This window comes from Pelodiscus sinensis, chromosome 4 (genome assembly GCF_052426305.1).
Source record: "Pelodiscus sinensis isolate ZL-2025 chromosome 4, ASM5242630v1, whole genome shotgun sequence".
In the NCBI taxonomy this organism is placed as follows: domain Eukaryota; kingdom Metazoa; phylum Chordata; order Testudines; family Trionychidae; genus Pelodiscus; species Pelodiscus sinensis.
The window spans coordinates 31,651,651-31,673,778 of NC_143055.1; the positions used below are offsets into that span (position 1 = coordinate 31,651,651).

At 37.6% G+C, this 22,128-nt stretch overlaps 1 protein-coding gene across 4 annotated transcripts in view; it reads left to right on the plus strand.

The window, feature by feature from the left end:
* SLIT2 (slit guidance ligand 2) overlaps positions 1 to 22,128 on the plus strand; it is a 396,011-nt gene that overhangs the window by 14,707 nt on the left and 359,176 nt on the right. For all 4 annotated transcript variants that reach the window (XM_075930668.2, XM_075930669.2, XM_075930670.2 and 1 more), the window contains exon 4: positions 3,253 to 3,324. In XM_075930668.2, the coding sequence (XP_075786783.1) occupies positions 3,253 to 3,324 (72 nt within the window). The remainder of the gene's footprint in view (positions 1 to 3,252; positions 3,325 to 22,128) is intronic.

The window sequence follows — 22,128 nt, forward strand, 5'->3', positions numbered from 1 at the left end:
GCCTGCCCCCCCCCCCCCCAAAAAAAATTAAGTTAATGAATTTCTTAATCTTACAGAGCTAAGAATTGGAGGCTTAAACAGAGCAATATTCTACTGCACACACTTTCTCATCATCACTTTGCCACTGAACCCTGCCTGGTAACTTTCTTAAACCTTCTTCCATGCATCATTTAGAGCAGATTCTCCTAACTTAACGTGAAAAGCCATTACCTTCACATTTCTTTTAAGTTCATCCTAATATACAAGGTAAGTCCTAAAGAATAAATTTTTTTAAAAGGAGTATAAGATTGGGAGAGCCGGAAGGAGTTGTATTTTAAAACTCTTATGGGGCTGCTTTGTATATGAATCACAGCACAACAGTCGTGCTCATCTACCCAAATACATAGGTTCAAAAGCTGTTACCTATTTCCTAAACTGATGGAATCCAAGAAAAGAATGTCTGGACTTAGCCTCTGGATGTGTGCATAGAAAGCAAGACCTTTTTCAGTTTTTCCCACTTGCGTAACAAGAAATTCATTCATGGCAGTCTTTGAATGTGTTTCCTAATTCTTTGCTGAAGCTAAGCACTGCAGGCCAGGTAACATAAATTGGGAATGGAGAGAGTTAGGGTATATCTGTACTGCTGTTCACGAACAGGGGCTGGCCCTTGTCCGCTGACTCAGGCTTGAAGTTCAGGCAATGAGGCTGTCTAATTGTGATATTGGAGTGTGGGTTGGAGCACAGGCTTTAGGCCCCTGAAAGGTGAGTTCATGCTGCAATTAAATAGACTCATAACTGAAGCCAGCTGACGCAGGCCAGTCACAGGTGCTTAATTGCAGTATAGATGTGCCATTAGAGAGTATGTTTACACTGAAAAATAAATAAATAAAACCTCACACAATGAGTCCTGGAGTCCAGGCCAGCTGGTTTGGTCTTGTGCTACTGTGCTAAAAATAGTATACAAGTTCCTGCTTGGGATTTGAGACCCATCCTCATTGCCACACTTCAGAGCCAAGATGCCAACCAAAGCTGGAACATCTGTTGCTATTTTTAGTCTTGCAGCACAAATAGTCAGTTGATCCAGGTTGAGACTTATTGCAAAGTGTTTGTGTTTATAATGAAGACATACCCATTATGGAGAAAACATGGGCTCTGGTATTCAAAGTAGATTTGGTCCTGATTCTTCATATTTGCATCTTATTGTGGTGTTTGCACCCTTATAAAACATTAACTGGAAATTCTCCATTTAAATTGATGGCAGTATTACACAGACCTGGCACATACTAGGCTTTTTTTTTTTTTTTTTTTTTTTTTTAAGTGTAAGCTAGTGGGGATTCTAGCCCATGGCCTTAAGGAGAAAGTGTACCACTTTTCCTTAGTCCAGCAGTCTCTGGTGCAAATAATTGTCCATGAAAATTTTTCAGAATGGCAAATAGCATCTGTGACTACTTACTTTATTAGCAAAGTTGTAACAGTGGCTCTCTGAGAGTCTAACACGTGAAAGTAAAATTGTTTGTCTTGTTTTTACTAGCGACTGAACAATCGGAATAAACTTATTAGTTAACTAAAAACCGAGGGTCTGTAAAAACAAGTTCCCAGCCTGCTTTAATATTTGTTACAGGTCCTTTGGCAACAGTAGCTGAAATGAGCATCCAACAAATGCGTGTGACACTGCTAGTATGTGAGGCGTGCCAGTTTTAACTTGAAAACACAAGACCTAATCCTCGAGTCCTTATCCTTAATTTGAAGCAACTGCAAGATCATGCCTGTAACTTTCACATGCCTTTTTAAGTTTATTCATGGTGAACAATGCTGCCCTTTAGATTAAGAACTGTAAATACAGATCACACTATTAGATGAAAGGAAAAAATCAAATAGATATATAACCTAGCTAAGTGAAGATAAACACAGCAGATCCAAGGAATCCGTTCAGAGATCTCTGGAATGAATATCTCATGAGCATCCCTGATAAGCATGTGGTATGTAAATTTATCTGACTTCAAGTCAAGGGATCAGTGTCTGAAAATGGTCCTATTCAAACAACTGTGTCACAGCAGATTGCGTTCCTCCACATAGCCATACACCTGGCCCACAAGAAGTATGTGAGGTTCATGGTGGGGTTGAATCCTTGTTGCTCCCAAGGTTTGACTCCTGAGTAGTTATTAATTGCCTTCCTCCTACAGTTGAACAGAGGCTTGCTTCTACACTATTCTTCTAATCCCCAGGACACTTTCCAAGATTCAGAGAATGTCATGATCATTCTGATGGTTCCTTTTTAGCAGAGAAGTGACAGATCAACCTTCAGCCTCCAGTCTAATTCCTAGGCCATCCAGATGTGTGCCAGTTTCATTCTTTGGTTGGCCATGTACTCATCCAGACCCAAAGTCTCCATACTTAGCATGTGGCTGAAAGTGACTCTCAGACTGCTTCCTGCAGGTCTGGGAAATTCTGTCACAAAGGCAGAAAAGATCTACCATGACTTAGAAGTAGAAGGGGTTCTCGATGTGGACAATGCAAAAAAGTGTTGGACCTAGTCCAGGTCCCTACCAAAGATCCTTTATTACTTTGTTGAAAACAGGTTAGCCTTTCACTTTCTAATTCTCACCTAATGACACAGCTAGTCTCCCACCTCTGCTGTTGTGCTCTTTATTCTCTCAAGTGTAAGAAGATACAGTGTACATATGCAGCCTTGATTTCTTTCTCCGCATAGCCATACACCTGTTCCATGGGAGGTAATGTGAGGTTTATGATAAGGTGGAATCCTCATTACCATTTAGGGTCTTCGTAAAAAAGAGGTGTTTGCTGTAAAGGACAATAGCAAATGCTACAGCTATTTCTATAACAGAGGTTTGAATTCTGGGTAATTACCAATTGCTTTCCTCCTGCAGTTGGAGAGGTTTACTTGTATGTTGTTCTTCTGATTCCCAGGGCTCTTTCCAAGATCAAAAGAGATAAGGACATGATCATTCTGGTGGCTCTTTGTTTTGTTTTGTTTCCTCTCTACCAAAAATCTCAATTGTATGAAGCATATACATCTATAATAGGATCCACACTAATAACATCTGGAAGAACCACACTTACATTGTGTATGATGAACAATGCATAAAAGATGACTCATCCTTTTTAAAAGCTTATCTTTTGCACAAGATGTACTAGTTTGTATAGCTAGCCAATTCGTGCGCTGAGAATTGAGGACAAAGGATTGAGAGTAATAAATTTATTATAGGATTCTTGTCTTACTTGTAATCTAACCTTTTTTCTTTTTCTCAAAAGGCGTTTAAACAGAAATAATCTTCAGCTGCTTTCTGAACTGCTGTTCCTAGGGACTCCAAAGCTATACAGACTGTAAGTAGTTAGCATCCATTATTGCTTTTGGAAACCTTGCAAGTCCTACGTGACATACATTGAGTGTATATATGTTAAGATACCACCTAATCTATCCTGTCCTTTTCTGAAGTGTGCTGCTTAGTTTTACCTTGTAAAGAACAACATAATTTATTTTAGTTTAGTATTTTCTTTGATTACTCTATAGTGTTTGTTTTCATTCTCTAGCTCAGATAATATGAATTTCTCTTCTCTCCTGTCCTTCCCCACTTCCAAAAGTTTGCCTTTTTTTTAATGGAAGAATAGTTTGGTTTACCACTAGTTATTTTTCTTTTTTGACTTTCAACAGAGCATAAAAAATCCAAAGCAATTGTTTTAGAAATATCGGCCCAGTGAAATTACACAAAGGCTGTTCATAATTTGGTTCTGGCATATTCTGGGTTTGTGGACTAAAAACCATTCTCTAGTATTACTTCAGTGTCTGTTGCCATCTTGTATATCTGTTGCTGGAAATAAAAATGGTAACCTACTATTTGGACCGATGACTTAAATGAGAAATACAAAACGTTAACATTTTTAACTAGCAGCTATACAAGGTGCAGTATATCATATTACTTTTGATTCTATAGTTTGGGTATTAATGTTTTAAATTGGAGTGTTGATATTTTGGCCAGTACTGTTCTAGAATTCAATTATTTTCCTTCACAACATGCATGTGGAATAGACTTAGGTTATTTATCTAACACACAGCAGTATCTGCTGATTATTTTAATACAATAAACTTCAAGATAACTTGAATTGCTTTCATAGTATGAAGGATTGAAGAGAACACAGCAGTAATACTTTATCAAGAAGCTCTGAAAAGACAGCACATAATTTGAAGCTTGTTTGAAAAACACATACTTGATTTTTGTTGTAGGCTTCACATGAAACCGTTCTGCTGGAATTGTTAATGGACAAAATAGTTTGACAAACAAAAAGAGATTTAATTCATCAGTATGCAATCAGTAGCCAGGAAGATAGCTATCTTTCCTCAGTTTCCAACTACATAAGGGAATAATAGTTTTGTTTTTTTAGTATCTGATCAAATTTGCTCTAGTTCATGATGATCTTGAAGCTGACGTGGATCAAGTACATTTTCATAATGAAGTTGATTTTTATTCTAATTTCCTTAAATGATTCATTCCAACTTCCTTTCCAATGTGAAGTGAATCTTAAAATGGCTAAATTGTAGCCAGACACATATCAGTACTATATAGTTAACTATTATCTGCCTTTTCCCTTTGTTTGGTTTTTGTTTCAAAATTATTTTCTGTAGATAAAACACTTGTTGGATAACTAGACAGCAGTATGCTAAAGCAGTGTTTATCAACAAGTGGTACGAGTACCCTTAAGGGTACTTGAGAGAAGTCTGGGGGCTATGTCAGCGCGAGTGAAATTTGGAGAACTGAATTTGTTAAATTTTACAGCACTTTATTATTTTTGTACGTTTTACACCCAAACATTTCATCGCCCACCTGGCAACAATTAAGTTGTTTAAACAAATGTGTTGCAATGGTAGAAAAGTGTCTGAAAACTGTAGGTACTGGGGTACTTATTTTTTATTATTGAAAAAGGGGTACTTTATAAAAAAGGTTGAGAAATACTGTGCTAAAGGGTTCTGCTCTGGAAAAGAAGTTCTTTCAGCTAACAAATTAGAGTACACACTTCACAAATATCACAGTATGTATTCATTATTTATTAAAGTTAGTAAGTCAACCATTTGTTTTAATATTTCCATGCTTTCTAGGGAATTTAAACTAAAATTTTGTACTTTCATATTGGAAAAGGTGAGAGTTATGGGTATCCTATTTTATTGCACCTTTAAATTAATGTTTGTTTGCTATATTAAATGGAATACAATTTCATGAGATACTTTGCAAATTAAAATGGATGCTCATTTAAGGCATATTTGAATACATTTTAATTATAATTCTACAGTTGGTTGATATATGTTTTTAAAGCTTTTTTTTTTTGCTTTTGGATATAGGACATACCAACACATATGGTGTATCTAGTGGAAAGTAAGAGATGGCTGGCTTAGCAGTATTACATTTCTTCTGCCCAAGGGTTATTGTTGATCAGACCATGAAAGTGAATGTCTGGTTAGAACATATGCATGTTTTAAAAATACATTAACTGTACTGAAATGTATAGTTTAGCTGTATGCTTAGAACGGCAGAAGTAGGTTTGTTGAGAAATGATGTATGCCAGTTGTGTATGATCAGGAGCTTTTGGATTTCATGTAATTTGGCTACAATGCCAAGAACAAGCTGTGCGTATTTCTTGTTTGTTTTAAATTAGTGTGCATGCTAGGGATGCCTATATACACATCTACATAGGGAGCTATAGTCTCTTTAAAAAAAAGTAGATTTGAAGTTGGCTATACATAGACTTTTAAATATGTATCACTTTAATTTAATTTCCCAATTAAAAACAAAACTTAATAGCTAATATGTTATAGTATGCGTGCTATAAGTTTCTCAGTAGGCTGTTTAGCTTCTGTGAATGATAATTACCATTTGACCCTTTGCTGTAAATGAGATGCCAGGTGAAGAAGCACATATGCTTGTTGTGTAGCCTAAATGCAATATAAAAAAGAGAGGGTACACTGTATATGAATTATGATTAGATACGGTTGGTTGCTGCCAGCGGCCGGCTATGCTTTCCCTTTGCTGTCTGCTCCAATTTCTCTTTGGAAGGGTTGAGAGAGCACTGCATGTTCAGGTCAAGATGTTTGCTCAGAAATAGTAGTACAGTTGCAGCTGTGTTTGTTGGAGTAGGAGAGTAGTTTAAATAGCATTACCATTTATCCAGTCCATTAACAGAACTCTGTAAAATAATACCAACTCTGCATAAACTACAGGACAGTGTAATAAAATTACAAGCACTTGTTGACAGATGGAAAGTGTAAGTAAAAGAAAATGATAGGTTGAGCATTTAAAAGAGAGTACATAATTTTGTCTTCCTGATTTCTAAAATAGAGAATATTCTAGTTTGTATTTTTCAGATAAATAATGCTGGAAGAAAATAACCTTCCAAAAAACTCCTACAGGTTAAGCTAAAATATTTCCTATTTTGAATTAAACTGGAAAGATGATTTGGCACAAACTCTATTTTGTGTTACTAGGTTTCAAAAAGATGATAAATGTGTGGTTATAGTGAGAATAACTTCATATTTCCTGATCTTTTTTTAATTTTCAAAAGAGCTTGAAAATATTTATCTTAAAGATTTTGATAAAGTAATAGTGTATAGATACCATTAGTGTGGATCCTGTTGGATAATATTTAAACTCTTTTGCATGAAGCCATTATTCAAAAAGTATATTTCATTGCAAAAACCGCCTGTATTCTTTCCAATGATTCATATACTTTCTAACACTGACTTGTCCAGCATCAACAATAGTATATTTAAAATAAAGAACTATTACGGCCTACTGGGTTTTATCTGAGGCAAATAGATTCTGACTACTTAATTTGGCTTGTTAGATCACAGTTCATTGCATTGCCATTTGCTGCAGGATACCAAATGCTATGTTCCAAGCTCTTTGAGTGTTTGTCTTTAAAAGATGTTTTTAGGTGGTGGCATGAATGATACATAATTGTGTGCACCTGTACATTTTGATTTGAACAATTTTTTTTAAGTTGGATGAGGGAGAGCTCCATGCCTGAATGGACATGATTCAGAGTCATTATAGCTCAAAGTAAACAAATATTTCTGAAACAGTCAACTTAATCTAGGTACCAAGTCTTTTGTTCCACAGTACACCTTTCCTTTCTACCATTAGCATACCTGAATAAGTATATTTGGCATATGACATTTTACATATTTAAAGGAAAAGGTCTTAAAGTAATCTGACAGTTAGAAACACCTAGTTTAGTGATGTCTGCTTAGTGGCTTAAGATCTTTGTAGCCAAGAATAAAAGCAGAAAACTGCATGGGGAGCCCTTGCAAAAATTCCTCCTGAATTAATTTCTGCCAGCTATGATTAAAGTGTGTGGTACTAGATGTGTCAGACACCATAGTTCTCTGCTTCATTTTACTCTTGGCCTCCTTGGCCCCTGCCACAATAAATCCAACAATGGTTACGCGGGAATTGCAGGTTACAGTTGCTACGGTTACCGTTGTCTGGTCAGATCCACATCATTACTCATCCAGTGAGCTATCATGATAGCTACTGCTGATTTTCTTTGCTGGGAACACTGAAGATGTTTGACGCAAAAAGGATGAAAGTTCTTCAGATTGCTGTCATATTTCTCTTTTGTTATGGCTGAGAGAACCTGCTCTTAACATCATTAAAGTTGGTACCGCCTATAGCTGTCACAAGTTAACATGCTTTGTTTTCTGTTTTAAAAGTAAAACCAATCAGAGGTGAGAATGAAAAAGTTGGTGAATGTGTCTAGAAGAACAACTTTCCATTTTTGATGTTTATTAAGCTGTTTTGTTTATTTACCACCAGTGTCATTGTATAGCATGCATAAATAAATATATAGTTCTTCTTGTATTCCTTCTAAATTTTATAAGCAAGGATTTCTTAGTAATTTAGTAGATAAAATATTGTATCTATAATAATCTGATAATCCCCTTTGACTAAGCAAAGAGAATTTTGTTACAAAAACTGCTAGAGATCCTGAGCCTCATTATACTAAACCTTCTGATGACTTGTATTCCAAGTGGAAACAGGTGGTTTGGCGCTTAAAAATCTGATGTACAAAAAGAATGCATTCCCAATTGTAGTAGGGAATATTGAATAGTTCTCTTCTTTGAAGTAGCTTGTTAGATGAGTTGCTACTGAACAAAAGCAGTAATTGGTAGGTTTCAGCTGTTACATATATGCTGTAATACTTTTAGTAAGGGTTATACCTTTCTGTGCAAGTGTGGTTCACATGCAATAGCCAGTTTCAAAGAGGGGCATTTGTATCAGAAAATGAAACAATATTATAACCTTTACTTCTATGAAATCCATTTTTAGTTTAGTACATTCTTCCAAACAGAGTGCTTTCTGAGGCATTAGTGAGGTCACTTGAGTTTTTATGACTTGTTCCTACGCATTTTAGCAATTGAGAAATGCTAATAAATTGTTTTGAAATCTGTATTTCAATATTCTAGTTTTGAAGCTAAATGGAAACAAATATTTCTTATGCTTCCATAATGCTATTGTTGGCTTTTTTTCTTTTTTGAACCTTAAAGGTATGGCAAGCTATAATTTGGGGGGGGGAGTGATGGTTATTTGTAACCCCCCCCCCCAGAATGTTAAATCACTTTGCATATTTAACTCTTATTTGTTAAAGTTTTACAAGAATTGGCAAGGGCTCACTAATAGTCCAATGGTTTCAGTTCTTTAAATAATTATAAACCACAGGGAACACTATTTTTTTCTTTGCTGAATATTTATTTTGTGAAATATTTGAAATTAACAACTACAATTAATGCACATAAGATTTCATTTTTATGGTCATTTGTAGATATGCAATAAACTTTGTAAATTACAAAATCTCCCTACAGTAACAGCACCCTAAGGGGATTGTCCTTCTCTTTTTGGCAGCAGAAGAACACAATTATTAAAATTCTGTGATAAATCAATTCAGACTATACTATATTAATACCAAAAGACCTAGAAATGAGTTGGGCAAATACATTTAGCAGTGGGTCTCCAATGTTAAGGTATTATTTTTGTATTTTTGTTGTAATACTAACCCACAGCTACAGAAATGAGTAATTATTTCCAAGACCAGTGTTCTTTCTCCACTGTCTATCTTGTACTTCAGATTAGAAATAGGATATAACAAGAACATAAACACTGTTGATTTGATGTCTCATATTTCTTTTCTTGCTTCTTGGTTCAGCTTGGAACACTCATTCTATCTAGGATGGGGTGGGGAACCTTTTTCTGTCCTGAGCCACTGACCCACAGAAAAATCAGTTGGAGGCCACACACAAGCAAAAAAAAATCTCAAACCTTCACTCATCTCACCTGTAGTCAGGGCCAGATTAACTCTTCTGGAGGCCCAAACTATTAGATTTTGTGGGGTCCCCTTAACTCTGGAGTGGGACCACAATGAGTGGCTCAGCATGAGAAAGCAGGAAGGCTTTGTAGAAAGCTGTAATATCTATCTCCTAATGGGGAGAAAAGCAAAAAATACATTGCAGTGTGAATAACTGGCTATTTTTGGTAAGATATTGGAGGTACTTGGATATATAGTGGATACACTCAATCTGGTTTTAGAATTGTTACTATTTTCAGCTTTAATCCTTACACTTGAAATTGGGAATAGTACTGGAGTCAGAATGAATCTTTAAAGTGTGTGCAGTGTAGTCCAAGATAGATGTATTAAGAACAGTGTATTTTTAGGACAGGGATGGTCTAAACAGTATTGGGTCCTGCCATGAGGGCAGAGGACTGGACTCGATGACCTCTCGAGGTTCCTTCCAGTCCTAGTATTTTATGATTCTATGAACATGAACAATTGTTTTGCTTTACTTGTATATTGTGTTCCTTTCTCTACCCTTTGAGTGAATTCTCTTGTTCTACTTGGTGCTGTCCAAACACATGGTTATTATAGGAAATAAGTGGAAAATATGCAATTAAATATTAAGAAATCAATCACTTCACAGAGGGACTTAGGTGCTCATGAAGTTAAAATATTGGTCCGTGCAATTGCACTTTTAATTGTGAAGCAAATATTTTCTTTCACTGGTAAAATACACATTCCGTGTTGTGTTCTCAGAATTTTAGCTTGAGGTAATTGGAGTGACTTTAAGATGATTTTTAAATTGGCTCCTTACATTCTCTAGTTTATAAAGACATAATCTTACATTTTTATACAAGATGTACTTTTTTTTTGTAGTGGGATGAAACAGCAAGTTGGGTAGACTTTTTTGGATTGTAAACTAACCTCTGATAGTGAACAAATCCATTACATCCTTACATTATCTGAATGAATAGTCTATTTTCAGCAGACAGGCATCTATAGGAACACTTACAAATGTTGACTTTCATTCTGGCAGACATTCAATATAGTTTATAGTCCTGCTTAACTTTAATTTGAAACCCATGTTAAAAATAGCAAGCAAACAAAACTGTGGCTTAAGGACATTCTCTAACCTTAATTTGAAAACCATGATAAAAACAGCAGGCAAGCAAACAAAGCTATAGCTTAAGGCCACTCTCTTGGTTTCGAAGTAAATGCTTCTGGTGTTTGAAATTTCTTTTAGTATTTGCTGTTGCCATTTAAATATGTCTGTTGAAAAGATACAAGTCACATTTAGATCTGCTAAGTAATTATTAGTCATAACTTTGTATTGTTTTATTTTAAATTTGTATTAAGTCAGTGGGGAGTTTTGCTAAAAACTGATGGCCTAATTATGTTAGTCTGCTAGACTGTGAGGGTGTGGTGGAAGTTGTGTGGTGGGAGGGTTGTTGTCAAAGCAGACTCTGAATATTGTCAGTTTTCTTTACAAAAAGAGTTGAATTCAAGTTATAACATCGTATTGTAGTTCTTCTTGGGTCACCTCAGCTACAACCAAGCTAATGACCAGTCTGATTTTTGTCAGTGGGTTGTTCCTGCAAGGTTAAACTTGAAAGGTTTGATAAACTATGGTATAGGAAACCTTTCAGGCAGTAGTTAAGTAGGAAACTGAATCTCAATGAAGGAAGTAATGAAAAGTAAAAAGGCATGTCAAAGGAAATACAATTATTATCTGGAACAGACTTGTGGTGTAAAACATTTTATAAAGAGGACATCTGTAACTCTCAGCTTGCACTAGGTGAACATTGAAGTGTAGTTATGCCATTTTGAGTCAAGTGAGAATAAGAGGAGAAAAATCAGTCCAGGGGAAAAATGAAAAAATATTTGAACTTCACCCCATGATGGTAGATTTCTTCTGCTGGTAGAAGATTAAAGCTCAAAGTAACTGAATAGCTGAGAAGTCCAAAGAAAGCTTGATTGCTTCCCCTCCAACAGCTCCAATTGATTGAAAAAACCCTAATTTAAAGTTCTGTTTGTTCTATGTCTTAAACCATCAGAATTTGCTTTTAAAACAGGGGGAATGCTCTGAAGAAAAAGAATCCAAGGATAAAAAGTCATTGCAAGCCAACAATTGTTCCTAATCCTCACAAAATGCTGAAGAAATTAAATTTATTCTTTATTGCTCAAAGTGTTACCTAGGTCACTGGGCGATGGGAAAATTGAACTGGAAGTCGAGTAGGCACAATCTTTGTTTTGTGTCTAGATACTTAACCTTAGACATGACAAGGCATCTTAAAGTGTTGTGGGAACTTGGTTTAGAGTATTAACACCAGGACTTTTATTACCCTGGATTTATAATAGGCTATGCTGTCAGTAGATGGAAAATGTTGTGTTTACATTTCAGTGTTAAATGATCATTTAATTAACACCTACAGGAAAAAAAAAACTTGTGACATTCTTAGCAGCTCTTATTGATGGTTTCCTTGGAGGTTTTAATATTCAAGTTACACTGTGATTGCTTCTGCAAGAACAGCTAAGAAAGACGCTAGTTAAGAAAGACAGTTTAACCCCTGTTGACCCATCATCCTAAACATTGACTTATATAGCATTTTAAATATAGCTTACTTATTTTACAGGTTCTTAAAATTACACACTTGGCAAACAGCAAATTGTTTCTCTAGTTTAAAAAAATCTGTTTATAAAAAGCTCTCTATTTTTTTTGTAGAAAATTATACTGTTCTACATTTAGTAAATTTCATAAGTTAAAATTCTCAAGTGTTTTTAGTTTTGACCAACTTGTATCATGTTTAAAAAGAGATGACTACATGTTAAGTTTAAAAGGGATACAGTAGCCGCTATCAAAATAAAATACACTATGTTGAAATTGACAAAAGTGCAACAGGGAATTGATGAGAAACATCCGCAAAAAATTAACTATTTTAGACAGCACATAGCAGCTTTCATATGCTCCATTGTATGGTGGGGAAAAAAAACTTAGGGCTAACCAAAATGTTTAATTTGGTCTTCCTCATTGATGAGTGTTGTCATATTGACCTATGAAGCATTTTGAATAACTTTTTACATCCTAGAGCTAACCCAATAGGAAACTGTGTTTTAGAGCAGCTGCTTTGCAACCAGTGTGTAGTAAGACACTTTACATATAGTGAAAACTAAAATTATATTACTCAGAACATTGTTGTAGTTGTAGTTGGTTTTGGATTATCCTTCCAGGCTTTCCTTTATTTAAACTTATTTTTTTTCAAACAGTAGAAAATATTAATCCTTTTTTTAAAAAAATGTGGAAATCAGGAGAGATTCCAGAAGACTGGAAAAGGGGCAAATATAGTGCCCATCTATAAAAAGGGAAATAACCCAGGAAACTACAGACCAGTCAGTTTAACTTCTGTGACAGGGAAGATAATGGAGCAAGTAATTAAAGAATTCATCTGCAAACACCTGGAAGATAAGGTGATAGGTAACAGCCATCATGGATTTGTAAAGAAACAATCATGTCAAGCCAATCTGATAGCTTTGTTTGATAGGATAACAAGTCTTGTGGATAAGGGAGAAGTGGTGGACGTGATATACCTAGACTTTAGTAAGGCATTTAATATGGTTTTTGCATGACCAATCAATAAAGTAGGAAAATACAACCTAGATGGGGCTACTATAAGGTGGGGGCATAACTGATTGGATAACCATTCTCCGTAGTAGTTAACGGTTCACAATCCTGCTGGAAGGGCATAACAAGTGGGGTTCAGCAGGGGTCTGTTTTGGGACTGGTTTTATTCAATATCTTTATCAACAATTTAGATGATGGCACAGAGAATACAATAAAGTTTGTACATGATACCCAGCTGAGGGGTTGCAAGCACTTTGAATTTTAACTACGTCTTCCAAAATTATCTAGAGAAACTAGAGAAACAGTCTGAGGTAAACAAGATGAAGTTAAATAAAGACAAATGCAGAGTACTTCACTTAGAAATGAACTATCCGTTGCACACAGAATGGGAAGTGACTGTGTTTAGGAAGGAGTACTGCAAAAAGGGATTTAGGGGTCACAGTGGACCACGAGTTAAACATGAATCAACAAAGTGACACTTGCAAAAAAGCAAGCATGATTCTGGGATGCATCAACAGGAGTGTTGTGAGCAAGACATGAGAAGTCATTCTTCTGCTCTACTCTGCACTGATTAAGCCTCAGTTGAAGTACTGTGTCCAGTTCTGGGCACCACATTTCAAGGCAGATTTGGGAGGAAGTCCAGAGAAGAGCAACAAAAATGATTAAAGGTCTAGAAAACCTGATCTGAGGGAAGACTGAAAGATTTAGGCTTGTTTAGTTTGAAAAAGAGACGACTGATAGGGGGACATGATAGCAGTTTTCAAGTACCTAAAAGGGTATTACATGTAGGAGGGAGGAAGGTATAGTTTGGACACTAGGAAAAACTTCCAAACTATCAGGATGGTTAAACACTGGAATAAATTATTTAGGGAGATTGTGGAATCTCCATCGCTGGAGATGTTTAAGAACAGATTGGATAGACCTCTACCAGGGATGATAGACAGTGTTTGGTCCTGCAGGGAGGGTAGAGGACTGGACTTGACCTCTTGAGGTCCCTTCCAATTCTATCATTCAGTGTTAATAAAAAATAAGTCATAGCTTCATTCCCTCAACAGTGACCTAACCATTATTTTTTTTTTCTGGGTTCATGCTTGTTCATGACGGGCACTTGTCATGGTCTAAGATTCGATTGTACTGATGTGTATAAAGTTGCCAATCTTCTGAATGCAAAAAAACCAAACACCCTTGCCCTGCCCTAACCCTTTCCAAGGTCATGCCTCCTTTTTCAAGGTCCTGCTCACTCCATCTCCCCTTCTGTCACTCTTCTCCCCCTCTCCCACACTCTTATTTTCACCAGAGTGGACAGGGGTTTGAGATGTGGAAGTGGGCTCTGGATGTGGGTGTGTACTCTAGGCTGAGCCAGAAATGAGAGACTCAGGGTCCTGTGCAGTGCTGCGACGGGGTAGAGTAAGAGATCTGGCTGGGTGGGGGGAAGCAGGTTCTGGGATGGAGCTGGAGAGGATGGGGGTAGGGTGTGGGTTTGTATGTTGGGACTGAAGTGTTCAGAGTGTGTGAGTGGGGTGCAGCATCTGGGAGGAAGTTTGGGTGTGAGGTGACTCAGGGCTGGAGTGAGAGGGGGTTCAGGGTGTAGGGTCTGGGTGGCATTTACCTCAGGTGGCTCCAGAAAGCAGCTGGCATTTTCCTCCATCCCCTAGGCAGAGGCATGGGCAGGTGGCTCTGCTCTGCTCTTGTCCACGGGCAGCACTCCCACAGCTCCCATTGGCTGCAGTTGCCAGTCAGTGGCAGCTACAAAGCTGGCGCTGAGTGAGGGCAAAGCACAGAGCCCTGGGAGCCACACCTCTGTTTAGGAGTTGGAGGAAAATCCCAGCCACTTCTAGGAGCTGCATGGAGCTGAGAGGCAGGGAGAAGTGACCCCACTGCCCTCCTGACAGGACTTCTAATGATTTGACTCCTGTCAGGATCCTTTCTCAATCAGACGTTGAGGTAAAAAAACCAAATGCCTGGCCGCTCTGACTTATTGCATAGCTAATCTGGCCCAAAAACTTACATTTTAAGACTCTGTCTATACATGAAATGTAAGTTGATGTAGCTGTGTTGTTCAGGTGTGTGAAAAATTCATACCCTCAGGGAATATAGGTAATCCAACCTAAGTCTGGTATAAATGTTGCTAGGTTGACAGATGTTCTGCTGACTTAGCTATTGCCTCCCGAGGGGATACATTTATTACAGCAATAGAAAAGATTCTGGTTGCTATAGTAAGTCTAAGCTTCCCATGCCCACATATATGGCTTTTCATTCATAAAGGAATCCATAAGAACTTAAAAATTAGGCAGTTGATGTGCTGAGAGCTCAGTTTTATTGTGCCAGCTAATATTTTCTCCTCTTGCCCTTGTACTGCAGTCATACTGTCTAGATCCATCTGTTGTCTCATGTTTTATACTAAGGCTATGTCTACACCACAAGCACTATAATACATCTTGGCTGTGTCTACATTGCCCCTATTCCGTAATAGGGATGCAAATGTAGCACTTTGGAATAGGCAAATCCATGGGGGATTTAAATATCCCCCGCGGCATTTGCATTAACATGGCTGCCGCTTTTTTCTGGCTTGTAGATAAGCCGGAGAAAAGCGCCAGTCTGGACGCGATCCTCCAGAAAATAAGCTCTCCTACTTTCAAGTAGGAATAAGAGATCCTCCGGAAAAGTCCAGACTGGCGCTTTTCTCCAGCTTATCTACAAGCTGGAAAAAAGCGGCAGCCATGTTAATGCAAATGCCGCGGGGGATATTTAAATCCCCCACGGATTTGCCTATTCCAAAGTGCTACATTTGCATCCCTATTACTGAATAGGGGCCAATGTAGACACAGCCCTTCAGTTGTGCTGCAGAAGCATAGACAGTTCTGTCTACAAATGCTAGTTGTGTATTTTTTTTTCCATATACAAACAATGCAAAATATGCAGCAGGTAAAATATTCCATAGATGTGCACTCTGTCAGGGAGTAAGATCCCAATAATATAACATTATATATAAAACATGATCTTGCTTATGAATATATTGAATTTACATATTCCGTTTGAATAAATGTGTAGCTATCTGTATCTGAATCTTTCTTGCTGTAGAAAATATTTGCCTATTGAAACTAAACCTTACTTATTAATATAATCCATCAAATTAATTTAAAAAACTTGACAAGTTCTTTTTTTTTAATTTGAGTGTTTGTACGAACATGGATATACTTACTATGTATGTATATTATACAGACTCCAGTTAGTGGCACATGAACCAAGGGATGACTCAGAATAAAGGTGGGGCTTGCATAGCACAAAGCTTGATCACTTGTTCTGCAATGTAATCATGTTAAATATCAAATGTATTGAATTGGTGAACTAACCTAAATACACAAGGCTTTCCCCACGCCGTATTTTAACATATCCAGAGGCCTCCAGTTCAGACAATGCAGTGACAACTGAGGGAGGGAGGTAAGTCTCAGACAAGATTCAAACCAGATGGGGCTTCATAGGATCTGTGCCAAGTTTAAATTTCACCTGGAAACAAAAGTATTCTTCTTGCAGCTGACTAAATCAATAAAATGGGCAGCTGTGTTTCACACCAATTGCAGGTTGCATCTATTCTGATACACAGATAACCACCATAGAGGCTGGAAGCACGGTGGTCTGCAGCACAATTAGAATTCCCCTGCATTTTGGGGTCCAAAAGCCTCCCATTTGTTAATCACTTGGGAATGCTACTCCTGTCCTTAACGGCAAATCATTCAGCATTATTAACAAAATTACAGTTCCATATCAACATCAAGAGTCCTATTTAATAGAGTCCACAGACTCAAAATTCAATTCCACTGTCATCTTGTCTAAAATCTTATGCCAAAAATCTGTTGGGATATGAATATTTTCCCTATAGCCCAAAAAGAAAACTGTTAACAATGATTATGCAAAATGTTAAGCTGAGGTGTCACAGGAATATGTATTGGGTCCAGTGTTCATCAGTCTGTTAGAATGGTCATGAATATGTAAACATCATATTAATGAAGTTTATAAATGATTATCTGGTAAGCGTTGCTAGAGAAAATAATATAATGGAACTTAAATTAGAAATATGGATAAATTATATTCGAATTGTGGCAAGAGTAGAAGAAACATATATTTTGTTTGAGGCAAAATCCAGATAAATACTTAATGAGGGGAAAAACTAGCAAGCAATAATACTAAAATAGACTTACTCTAGGTCTACCTTACACAGTTTTGTCAGCATAACTGTATCAGGAAAGTGTGTGTGCGGAGGAGGGAAAAACAGCCACTAGCGGCCATAACTGTTGGCAAATGACCCTCCACTGCTCCAACAGCAGTGTATGCAGCTGCAGCTATAATATTGGCAAGAGTCTTTTTGCCAACTTTGTTTGTTCAGGGAGATAGTTTAATGATTCCAACAAAATAACTACTTTTGCAAGTATAAGCTACATCTTCACGGGGTAAAGAGGGCCTCTGCTGGTATATATAGATAGCTGGATTGGCAAATCCCAAGTGGCATAGAATTGCTTTAAGTGGTATTATGCAGGGGTTGGCAATACAACATGGTAGCAAAAAGACTGCATACATAGTCAAATAAGATCTACTGATTTAAAAATAGCTGAATGGAGTCTTGTACATCAGAAATGGCTAAGTTATTCTGGATCATATTTCCTACTAATTGGAGAGAGTGATCTCAAGGGGACAATTCTGTAGGGTTGCCAAGTGTCCAGTTTTGAACCGGACAGCCCAGTATTTTAGCTTTCTGTTCTGGGAACAAATTGAGAATATAAATGTCCAGTATTTTCTAAAGATGTAATGTAGATTGTGATGTAATGTCAAATGTGTCCGGTATTTTTGTTGAAACCATCTGGCAACCCTACAGTTCTGCTAAGTCCTGGCATAACCCAATGTATTATCTACTTTATGTACACAAAATCAGAGCAGACTATTGGTAATGTTTAACATAGTTTATTTATTGTTCTATAAGTAGCTCTAGTTGAGTGTATGAGAAATTTTGCATGCCTATCTAGACTTTTTACTGACATTTTCACTTTATGCAGTTTTCTTCCTCTTTCTTCATAAAAGAAACCTTCCCTATGTAGCCACTATAAAGACTGACCGAAAACCGCTTTTAATTGTTTTATGGCTTGTATGTATTCTCAGGTGCTTTCATCTGAACAAATATAGACTAAAGCACAAAATAATTGTCAGATGTCTTAATAGAGAAGTTCTTAGTTTAGAAAGCATTTGTTGTTGAAGTGAAATCATGTGAGTCTGCTGTTCCACTGAAATATGAGGGGAATATAGGCATAAAACATAATATTCAGTACCTAGAAAAGCAAGATGGGCAAGGTATTTTTTTATTTGAACTTCTTTTGGAGTGGGAGAGAAAGATCACCCATCTTCCTGCCCAATATTGAGAACACCACAGCAAAAAAGGGAAGATGTTTAAATAGATACACTTTTGTGGATTTCTAACTCAGGCACATGCAAATCCCCGTACCTTTGTATTCATGCAACCATAATGTGTACATATATTTTAAACATGGCAGAAACATGCATGCACACTTTTAAATGTTTGAACCAAAGTTTTCAATATTTGAGAATGGAATCAAAATTCATCTCGATAGTCAAATAACATGAGACATCTGAGGTGCAACTGCGAAGAGACATACTTTCACTTCAGTAACAAACTTTCTGAATAAAGAAATTGTATGAAGACAATCACCTCTAAGTTGAATTTGTCTAATAGAAAGCATCTGAGATAAATATCATGTATATCAATTAAAACTGTATTTTGCAGTTATGGGTTAGTTACATACTTTTAAGCACTGTCATTTTGAACAAAAGTATGGTAAGAAATTGTGAAAGATCTGTTCTCTGACAGATTATGGTACAAAAATTTTTTTACAGGATCCATTCTCAACCATGTAAGCACAAAAAGAACTTTGCGAGTCTAATTCAACTCTTTTTTTTCATGATTCTAACTGTACATCAGCTTATGCTTTAATGTATTCACTGTTTAATGCATTCATTTTACTTATACTCTCAGAAATGCATTTCATGCTGGCTGTCTAAGCCAAAAAAATGGCTTACCAGTCAGTTATCTTATTCTGTGTAATGTAGATCATAATTGTTGTGATCAATGAAGTCCAATTTGTGCAGTGTCTAATTATTAAGTTCTACGAGATGCAGAGAATAAATGAAAAGCTGTGGATTTATAGTAGTGGGCCTGTACCTAATTTAGGTCAGGCAATAGGGCTGCTAGATGGTTTAACCAAAAATACTGAACCCCTCTTCCCCCCTCCCCCCCCAAAAAAACACGGGAAAAAAATCTGTTTGCGGGGGGAGGGGAGCGGGGAAGGGGAGACCAAGCTCTTGAGAGGAAAAAAAAGACCCCAGAAGTTAACCAAAAATAAATAAAACAGCATTGCCCCTTTAAGTGCATGCAGAGTCAAAATAGGGAGAGGTTGAACACTAAGACCCAGGGAAGTCATTGCGTCCCCTTGCTTGAGGTCTTTAGGCTTTTTGCTGGTGGCCATCTTGTTTTCTTGGTTGAGAAAGCTGCTTCCCTGTGGAACCAGGAAAGCAGGGGGTCCAGGAGTGGGGTCCAGTTGCTGAGTGTGTCTCGGGTTGCCAGGTGTCCGGTATTTTTGCCTTCTGGCGGGGGGGGGGGGGACCAGAAAATACTGGATGTTTTAGGTGTCGGGTATGTTCTGAATTTTTTTACTGGACAGGAGGTGAAAAAAACTGGACTGTTCGTGTCTATACCAGACACCTGGCAACCCTATCAGGCACTGGCCCCTTTTGCTCAAGTGGGTCTGGAAGCCCTGACACCAAAATCCAGTCCTGAGACAGTGGTGGTTTTTTTTTTTTTTTTTTTTTTTAAAATAAAGAACCAAGGGGATGAGGGACTTCAACAAAAACTAAACACTGATGCAGTAGCATAATCCCTTCTCCCAAAGCTCGGAGTATCTACATGTTGCCTCTCAGGCTTCTGGCTTCACCAGTGGTTCACATAAAGCCAAAGCACTCTTTTAATAAGGTGCTCTGCCCTGGTGGCTGCTCAGTCTGGACTGGTGACCTGTTGTGTTATATTGCTGCTCAGCTACTTGGCCTTCAACTTCCCTTGAGGCCACATGAGCCTTAAGGGCAAAGTACTCACCAGTAGTCTGTATCACAGTCCTGTTCCCCGGATTATCTCATGCACCCGGAACAATATACAGTAGACTTCTGATAATCCGGAACCTATGGGATTTAAATGGTGCCGGATTATTAGATATGCTGGACTATCAGGAGGTACTATAAGCAGGTTATATATATACTGTAAACATTATATAATGTGTATATAAAGTTTTCTTAACCCTTTTTATTGTGCATACTGGATACAGTATACTGTAATGTGTTAGTTTTTTAAGCCTTTTTTACCCTTTTTGCTCAGTTCAGCTGCTGCCGCTGTTACCTTGTGACTCATTTTTTTGCCGAAGCTCACTCACTAGGCTCTTGCCATTTTGATGCCGGACTATTGGATGCCAGACTATTGGAGTTTTACTGTAGTTCTTCCTTCCACCGGTACTCTCCAATGTGCCCCACAAATGCCAAGATGGTGCATTCACCCTCTGGCATCTCCTTATTGTCATGGAATCTTCTGGCTTCTTGCTCATTGTGGATTTGATCCTCCAGAACTTGGCTTCTAAAACTTAGGTGTCATCTGCAGGCTAATGACAGTTGAAATATAAGGCTCTGGTGCCTTTTCCCTGTGAGTTGGGCTGTCAGTGGGCAAAAGGGTGATAGAGATGCAGCCGTGTTAGTCTGTTGTAGCTGAAATAAAAGACAGAACTATGTAGCACTTTAAAGACTAACAAGATGGTTTATTAGGTGATGAGCTTTTGTGGGCCAGACCCACTTCCTCAGATCAATAAAAGGGGCAGCTACCCCGGAGCCTGGCAATTTAAAAGGGCTTGGGGCTCACAGAAGCGGTTGGAGTCCTGGGCCCTCTAAATTTCTGATACAGCCCCAGGCATTGTGGCCAGGCAGTGCTAGCCCCCAGCCATGCCTCTTCTGGGGGCCTGGCACTACTTTCTTCAGAACTGCCTGTGGATATAACCACATTTTATTCAGGCAGAGAAAAGACCAATTCCCTTCAGAAGTGTAAGGATAGGGTTCAGCCTATGAAGAAGAATTGAGTCCTACCTGGACTCACTAAGGCAGGTGAGAAGGAGGGAGTGTTCTTTTTTATTTTCCCCTCCATCCCTACATATCAACATGAAGTATGAGAAACTGAGTGTTATCCCTTCAAGGGGGCTGCAGTATTTTACCGGAAACACAAGTGTTTATTTTCCACCTTCATTTCGGTTACTTATGGCTGATGTACTTGCCAAAGCCTGCCTGCGAACTCTCTCCCCTTTGAATCAAGCTGAGGAAACCCATCATCCCTATTTTTGTGTAAGCTGGTTGTGAATGTAGACACTGTGGTGAAAGGTATGTGCAGTAAAGATACTTTTGTTCAACTGAATAATTAAACTTTGGAAATGTTTCAATTTAAACAGGAAAAAAGATTAAAGGGAATGTTCTGAATTTGGTGAATTCCTTACCAAACTGAGGAAGATATTGTAGAACCAAAAATTAAACTACAATTTGGTATAATTTTGTCTCCCCCTGTATTACATTATGCTTTGGGCAGCGTCCGCTGCAATGATTTAATGAGTCTGTAGTGTTTAGATAAAGTTCCATTAGGTAAAACTTTCCAGATATGTGGGTTTTTGGAACGTGTTGAAAATGATTAACTCCAGTTGGTAATGTTTTTATGAATGATGGATTGCAAATGTTTTGGCTGATTTGTTTTGAAGCATGCATGATTAGTTTGGGTTTTTTTTTTGGTTGAAGATTAGAGATGGAAGTCTGTAGTGGTTGACTTTACAATGTGTGTGAACTATAAAGGAAAAATATGTAAATATCCATTTGCACTACATTTCTTTGCACAATTGATCTTTATAACATAGTCTCGTTAGTGTCTGATCACATGGGAATTGCTTAAAATACACTGTGCCATGAAGGGAAAATGTGATAATGACTTGATGATGATGAGTGTCTGCTGTTGCAGGACCAGAAAGATGTAAGTGCCAACAACCCAGCCTTCACACTAAAAGCCAAATTGTAAGGAAGGAATTTGGCAGCTTTGATGCCCTTCTGTGGATATATTACCA